We start from the raw sequence: 8,676 nt of genomic DNA, 5'->3' as shown, positions 1-8,676 counted from the left end.
AATGACGAAAATTACACTATTAATCGTGTTACGATAAGATTTTCTCTTTATCAATATTATTTGATCAATTATTTAATCAAATAATTATTATATAATAATAATTATCATTTGATCAATCAATATATTTTTGACAGATATAATGTTATTTTGAGACAAGAAACGTTTTGAATACAAATATTTAGATTAGTACTTAAAGTATAACTACTTAAATTTTTCGATTTTTTTACCTCTATTACAATTACAAGAGAGGGGAGGGAGAGAGGAGAAAGCGAGAGAGAAAGAGAGAGACATATGTATAAAAATCAAATATACATTTTTCCATTTTTTTTCTTTATATTATATACCTCTTTTGAGCGAAATTGCTGCGGTGCAGATAGATTGTATCCATCGTTGTTCCCTAAATGATTGTAGCTGACAATCGATACTGGTTTTATACCAGCCGATACGAGAAAATCCATAAGAACGGACTTGAGTTTTGTTTGACCAGACTTGAAGTCGTCGCCGCCGACGAATGACTTTTGTTTCTTGGCTAATTCAAGAGCACCCGGCACAAAAGTGTTTTGTGGCGATCCATTGATATAGGTACACTAGAAAAATTTTTTTAATGTACGAAATAGCTCACATTTCCGCTCATTGCAATTTTCATTCAATTGTTAATATATAAAGACAAATAGAGAGGAAGAATACATACTCATACAGTTATTATTAATTTATATAATAAGAATGGAAGAGAAATATGTAATTGTAAAAGAAAAAATATTTATAGTTAAGTATATTTAGTTCCACATCCTCAATTATGACCAAGTATTATTAATTATCATGTATATTTAGTAATAATTACTATTACTTGACAATATTCACACATATTTCCAGAAATACTTTTACATCATAAAAAAGAAAAATTAATTTCAAATTACATCTAATTACATCTAATTTTGTTCTGTTTTTAAATTAATAATTATAATTTTCCATTATTAGTCCATTATTAACCCTGTCGGAGACATACTTTTACTTACTTTATAGATACTCTTTGGCCAAGCCAAATTTTTTTACTGTTCTACTCTTTCCAAAAATCTTGAAAAATTCAGGTTTACTTTCCAACATCTCTATTACATTATTAAATAGTTATTAAACTTAAACGTTTTATTTAATAAAAATTGAAATTTACCGAGAAATTTACGAATGAATTTTATCTGAACAAAAAAAGACTCAGTATGTCTACGATAGGTAGTTAAAATTATTCATTAATATTTAATATTGTTTATTAAAATTATTCATTTTTATCATTAAAGTGAATCGATTTACTGAATCATGATCGTCTAAGTGATCTCAAAATCTTGAGAAAATATAACTGTTGGCTATTTTTTTAATAATCGCCTTACATTGAACAACTATTGCTATTGTTAAACAATAATCTGGACAAGTAATATCCTTCATTTTCTTTATTTGTAAAAAAAAAATTGTATATGAACTTTAGTCATACTCCTTCTAGAGCTGCTGCTACAGCAAACATGGTACTGGGACTGATCTCTGAATGATCTTCCTCGATTGACTTCAATAGATTGTCAGCTGTATCGTTGACACCTGTTATGATCTCCGAGAACCTTTCAGTATTTGCAGTCCATAAGACAATAACTTGATCGAGACTTTTTGCAGTCTTAAACTGCGTTATATCATTGCGAATTAAATTGAGTTGCTCTGCCTTGGTACCCATGATGATATTATTTGCTCTCTTGCCCTTCGTAAGAAAATTTCGCAAATACTTATTATTGTAATAAGAGAATTGTGATTTAACTGATAAAAAAAGCGCAATATACAATGTTACATATAATAAATATGATTCTTATACACATATACTGTATGCACGGAGGAGAAAAAAATATGTAATATTAATATAAAAGAAAAAATACAGATTTTACTATACTGTACAAAACAAAACAAAAAAAAAATTTCACAGATAAGGAACATTTACATCATATAACATTATTATTATTATTATTATTATTATTATTATTATTATTATTAGAAACATATGTAATATAAAAAAATGTCAAATAAAAACACAAACAGAAATTTATCAATAATTACAAAAGATACATTTTTACTCGAGCTTTAAATTAACTTAGAATAAATTACAAAGTTTATATTCTTATTCTTGATTAGGTGGACACTCGCATATACCTACGCTCTTTTTAAATAAACGTAAAAATTTTATAATAATTTTGTAATTTCTTGTTCCTTATAGTAATATTCATAAAATATGGAAGACATTGAAAATTACTGATACCTCTTAATTGTTTCACAGTTGAACGTGTTGTCACCTTCAGTTTTCTTACGTGGTACCGTATAATGATTTTCCGTCTTGAAAAACTAACAATATAATTTAGCTTTTTGATTCTTAAATAACACTATAAAATTTTATTTAATTATTTAATCTCTACAGATTTTTTTCTTTAATTTTCTTGCATACGCACCTATAATGATTTTTCATTAATTTTCTCTTAAAAAAATATGTCCATAAGAATCCAAGAAACAATAGGAATTTCTTTATATAATTTTACAAATATAAATTTAAAAAATTATATATACGCAATATACGTGAAAATTAAGATTATTTTCAGTTTTCTTATATATATAATGACTTTTCGTCTATCAGCTTTCTCTTTCACGCACGCACGCAGTCACTTTTACTCCATATCATACATCCTTATTTCGCAAGACTCTATATTCTTTTCATATATTCTATTGGTATCAAATCTAAACCCATGTGAACCTTCAACTTTATCAAAAATAAAATTAATACCGTAGGCTGTTTGTACTTGTTTGTATCGATCATTATTTCATTTATATCAATCATTATTATCTCAAACAATTAAACAAAAAGTGAAAAATAAAAAAATATGTAATATTAATAATTTAGCCAGCACGCAACTTTAAGATTTTTTAATTTCATTTATGTCATTCGAAAGAGAATCGTGTTTGTACCCGTTTGTATCACTTTTATTTTCGTAAAACGGTCTATGTTATTAATTTTTATTTTTGGTAAAGTTGAGCTACAGGTTCACATCGGTCAAATCTCAGTCTAAACTCAGTTTATCAGTCGAGTTACATTAGTATATTTTGATCGCTGACAATAATAATCTCCCTAAAATTCTTCATACAACAAAATTATATCTTTTAAAAAAAATTTAAAAAGATTATAATAAATTTAGCGCAAATATAATTTGCAAAATAAATTTTTAAGTAAAGAACAAGTTCCATGAAGTTGTTCTAATGCTATCTAAACGAAGTAGGAAACATTATACGTAAGAAAACTGAAAATGATAATTTTGTTTCATAGCGAAAATCATACATTAGATTTTGCATTTTATGATTAATTAAAAAATTGTTAGACAATAAAATTGTTAATACAGGAGATAGACGAAAATTCATGTTATATGTAAGAAAACCGAAGGTTTTATGCAGAATTTTTATTGCTTAGCTTTTACAATTCATAGTTAAGAATCTATCGTAAATTTCGTCTTGACACTGTTAAATTCTAGTGAAATTAAAATTACCTGATTCGAAGCGATGAAATCGGGATAATATATGCTCTTCCTGGGCTGCATTTGAGTCATATAGGGCCGCAACTGTACCTGCAGATTTACATCCAACACTTTAGCACGCGTCATAGCTTCCGCGAGGTTTACATCTGAAATATCCCAGCCATCAATCTCGATATCATCGGGATTCAGCATAGGTAGCATGCTAGAGATGGGTACATAAACATCTTCTCCTTTGATTTTTCTACCCAATTTCACCGTGGACGCTTGCGTTAGGGAACCATACCTGAACACAATAGAAAAAAACACAATAGAAATGATACAAAATAATGAGGTCGCATGCCACGAAGAAAAGATATGAAATTCCAACTTGAAATAGACGTAATAATACAAGCTAAAATAATGATAATAATAAGATATAAATAAATGTCTGGAAGACATACCAGTTGGCAGTTTTCAGACCTTCTTTCGTCTCCCACGATAATTTAAGCTTGTTTGCCAATAAAGCTGCCGTCATGGTACTACCGTTGTTACCACCCCAACCTACCAGCATCAGACCTAGCTTCGGAACTTTCATCATAGTCCTGATCAGCAATTTTGTCAACATAGGTGTCATCTGCAAGACAAGAAACATGCCCTTGAAAAAATATTCCAAAATTGTTTTGTATTCTTTAAAAAAAGAATGTATAACACATTTACATAAAAATAAATATACAAGATCAAGTCACACACATTTTTCATAATAATGTAAAGTTACGGTATGAGTATGAATACAAATAGGTGTGGATCTATCTATATACAGGGTATATCCCAGAATGATGGCCAAATATTTCGTGCGCAGGTAGAATGAACTAAACTAACAATAAATCGAAAAGTCCTCTACCATTTTGTAATTTTCGCAATAATCGATATTAATTACAAAAAATCGCCGCGAATATTAATTCTCAATAATTTTTGACTTATAATGATGTATGAACTTTATAAAAAAGTGAGACAGAAATTGTTTATTTTCTTCTCATAGAGTTTTCAGAATTTTTTAAGAATTTTTTAGTAGCGCATTTTCTCATATTGGAAAAATATAGTTGCCAATAGAAAATACAGTAGATACTAAAAAGATAAAATTCTGCAAAAATTCTTGGAACTCTATGAGAAGAAAATAAATAATTTTTGTCTCTTGCTGTTTTTCTGTAAAGTTGATAGTATTTTATTGAGTTGAAAAAATTATTGAATGTACCAATATTCGGCAATTTTTAATAATTAACATCTTGTTAATTATTGCAAAAATTGCAAAATGGTAAAGGATTTTTCGACTCAGTTTAGTCTGCTCTACCTGCGAACGAATATTTCGCGGTAATTCTGGGACACTGTATGTAAGTACAAGAGAAAATTAGAATATCCTTCTCCATAAGATCATTACAACTGTACATTATTTTTACGCAACCCTTTGCTTGATACAAAATGGTTAATTTTTAATTAATTTTAATTTTTAATTTAATTTTGAGTAATCAATATCTTCTAACATATACAGAATACATATAATAATAAGAATCACGGTTGAAAAAAATTTCAGAGAATATACAACAAGTTTTACATCAAGATATAGAAAGGATTGCATTTACATATATTTCACTTTAAATATAAAAAGTTCTACATTAGAAAAAACAGACCTATTGCAAACATTATCATTTGACCTCCAATTGAAATAATATTCGGAAAATGAAGAAAATACAATTTGAAGAAAGACTTGTACATTGATATTGTGATAACATATAATAAACACGACTGACTGAAATGGTTGTAGAAATCGCGATTTGTCATTGAAATTGAATCCAACACAAACACAAACACAAACTTGTATCTACAATTGGAAATATCTATGTAATCTTCGAACCAATTAATATAATACATATAAACATGTAATATGTGTGGAAACATATTACATTAATGTATAAATAAAATCAGTACCGTATAATTGTAATTCATACAATATATATATATATATATAATATATATACACACATATATATATATATATATATATGCATAACAAGTCAATATTTTTTAAAATTTTTCAATATTTTTTCAACTTTTCGAAATTATACAATCAATAATTGCGCTAAAATTGTATGTATACATATAATACAATAAAGTCTTGAACGATCTAGTCCTGCAAATAGTTTATGTGTGAATAGTAAACAAGATATAATATGTGGCTGTACTAAATATACGCACGCGCGCGCGAGCTTCCGACATTATTATAGATGGAGACCTTCTAGAGCAATCTCATTCAATAATGCTGTTTATATATCCGATATATTTCAAGGTTAATATGTAATATGTAATATGTAAATTTTAAAGTAAACTTTAAAGTAATTCAATGCATACGTCAGAAAGAGAAAAAGAAGGATCAAGTGAAGATGTATGAGAAACAAATGCAAAAGACAAAGTGTAATTTGAAAAAATTTGACTGAATAATCGAAGAATTGAATTTTGTGTTAGTAGTGTGACACGTGATTAACTGCGCGTGAAGCCATCGTGAAAAACCGCGATGTCATCCTTTTATCAATGTAGATTAATTTCAACTTACTTTTCATCCGTCTCTACTTGTAAGAATTAGAAAAAGATAAACTTTAAATCGAGAAATTTAAGTTATTTTACATCTGCATTGGTAGAAATGGACTGCAGGAGTGTATATAGACCTATTTCTTTTAGTTCAATTTTTTACATGGTTGATTCCAACGTGGAGAGAAAAGGAAGAAAGAGATGAACCGTGCAAGAACTTTAACTAAAAAGAACAGATTTTACGTCCTTTTCATTTGTATAGATTTCAATGCCAATTTGTGATGTAATATATATTTATTAGCTTACTCTTCCACGAAAGCAAATTTGGAAGATCGTAGTTATTTATAACAAATTTTCAAATGATCTTTGTACATCTTCATATACGTGATATTAAATTTTACATAAAAATTTTGTAGAAACAAAACGGAATTTATTATTGAAAAGAGTCCTTTCGTTGGAATTTGATTGTCAGTATCATGTATGTACAATTTGTGTGCGCGCGCGCACACATCATGTGTAAATGTACATATAAAAGGACTGTTAGAGCGAGAAGGTGGGGGAAAGTTTCGTCGATTGTTTCTTACAATTAGATAAGAGCATAGCTTGAGTTTTGACAAGCAGACTATCCGATATCGATCAGCCGGGCGGCGCAAGCATTACAGAGTCTAGTGACACACTTGAGACAACTCTGGACAAACACAATGGATCGATGAACAGATTCTCACCGTGTAGGTATCGCGATCGTTCTCGTTCTCCTCGGTCACACTAATCGTCCGATACTCGTACTCGGCCTCGATGAAATCCTCCGAGTAGCGCACCTTTGGCGAATCGACACGCACCTTCAAGTTCGCCATGTCCTCCTCCGGACACTCACCTCTCACCTTCGAGATATATGATCGCGAGAGCAACAAACGGACAATGTGAAATTAAATTAATACGAAGGGCGAGCTGTAACACAAGTGTACACGCGCGCGCGCGCGCACACACACACACACACACACACACACACAAAATCACACAAGTAGTTTGGTTCCTCGCGACGCGTCGAGCACGTACGAAGCGTTGGACTACGTCATGAGGTGCATCGAATTAAGGAATTACTCAATAATTTTGGAATCCAATCGGAATGTCGATTCAAATTTCGATTGTTATTATCCTATGAAAATGCCCCTCACCCTTTTCAAACGCGCGTAATGAGACATTTTCGTACGTGCTCGGAAAAATCACGAGTTATTTGATGCGTTTACCATACGGCAAACGGAAAAAAATGGCCTTTACGATTTTTCGGAAAAAAAAGAGAAAAAAGAAAAAAATCGCCTTTTACATAACGTAACGGAAATTCGAAACTCACCGAAATTTATCGAATTGACATTCGAGTTTCGGCGCGATTCGCAAACGCACCGTTAACAATTCGAACGAGCCAAGATCGAGAGAAAGGAGAGAAAGAGCGATGGATAGTAGCAAGCGAAAAAGAGAGCTGACACACGAATCACCGATCACTTATGTTTGATCGAGCCTTCCTTCACGATCGTTGACGGTTACTAAAACGTAAATGTCGCGGCGCGACCGGCGATCACCGTCGACGCCCGACGGTCGTCGCTACCAGTTGCTACCGCCAACGCTTACCGCTAGGCGCTATACCGCCGCCTCCGTCGTAAATCGCAATTCGCGATTCGCAATTTCGCCAATTGGTTAGCAATGAGTAACTGACTCAGCGTTGATCAATTGATGATTCTCGAACCGCGCCGCGCGAAAATGATATTCCTAATATAAAATGTATTCCTAATATAAGTGATATTATATTAGGCTGTATTCCAAAATTCATTATCAGCACTGAAAATCTATAGTTTATGTTACGTATATTATACATTTTCAGCACTAGCAGTTTTTTGGTACATATATAGTATTTTGGAACACAGCATTCGTTAGGAGCTTTTAAAGAGTGATGAATCAGGTCACTGAATCGAAATGATAAAAGTTATAAAGAGGGATGAGATTAGAGAGATTACTTGTTGGATAAATGTGTGATATTATCACAAGAATATCTTTGCGCGTCTTTATTTTGCTCCGTACTCTTTATATACTCCTTTATCATGAGCATTCAGCGGACTAAATACCTCTTAAATCCTGATTGGATGATCTGAAAGAATACATCAATAATAACGAGCGCTCACTTGCAGCAACAACTGTTGAAATCCATTAAACACAGCCAAGGTTTTTAAAGCATGATTTAAATCTGCGTTTAATATACGTTTGTCTGTTTTTCTGCTGGATTGCTAGCTAGAATCTTGCCATCATGATGGCTGCGATGTTTGCATTGATGCTTTGCTATTTTGTTTTAATTGTATCATTCTTTTCTTCTATTTATCGGTGCATTGCATTCCAATTTTACGATTTATCGATTAAATTATATTTATATTGGCCGGAATCACCATTGTCTTATCGGCGAGTGTCATTAACTTTTAAAAAGAATAAGTAGTTTCTATTTCTAGCGATAAGTGTAGTTTTATCTAAAGAATTTCTTTCTAGAAATAATCTATCGAAAAGAAGTGTGATGTGTTTTACATTCGGA

The 8,676-nt window shown here is 30.9% G+C and overlaps 1 protein-coding gene across 3 annotated transcripts in view; it reads right to left on the bottom strand.

Annotated features, from left to right (window-relative positions):
* LOC108691987 (inositol-3-phosphate synthase 1-B) overlaps window positions 1–7,634 on the bottom strand; it is a 9,208-nt gene extending 1,574 nt beyond the window's left edge. The window contains exons 1-6 of one of the 3 annotated variants that reach the window (XM_018200048.1): window positions 7,456–7,634; window positions 6,830–6,985; window positions 3,986–4,158; window positions 3,558–3,828; window positions 1,484–1,738; window positions 345–587 (exon numbers count right to left, since the gene is read on the bottom strand). In XM_018200048.1, coding sequence (XP_018055537.1) covers window positions 345–587; window positions 1,484–1,738; window positions 3,558–3,828; window positions 3,986–4,158; window positions 6,830–6,958 — 1,071 coding nt within the window. In that variant the 5' untranslated portion in view covers window positions 6,959–6,985; window positions 7,456–7,634. Of the gene's footprint in view, window positions 1–344; window positions 588–1,483; window positions 1,739–3,557; window positions 3,829–3,985; window positions 4,159–6,829; window positions 7,358–7,455 lie in introns of those variants that run through there. The other 2 variants (XM_018200051.1, XM_018200049.1) reach the window with 2 other exon arrangements.
* Window positions 7,635–8,676: the final 1,042 nt, after the last annotated feature.

The sequence above is a fragment of the Atta colombica genome, unplaced genomic scaffold (genome assembly GCF_001594045.1).
Source record: "Atta colombica isolate Treedump-2 unplaced genomic scaffold, Acol1.0 scaffold55, whole genome shotgun sequence".
In the NCBI taxonomy this organism is placed as follows: Eukaryota; Metazoa; Arthropoda; class Insecta; order Hymenoptera; family Formicidae; genus Atta; species Atta colombica.
This window is presented reverse-complemented; position numbering and strand designations above follow the sequence as displayed.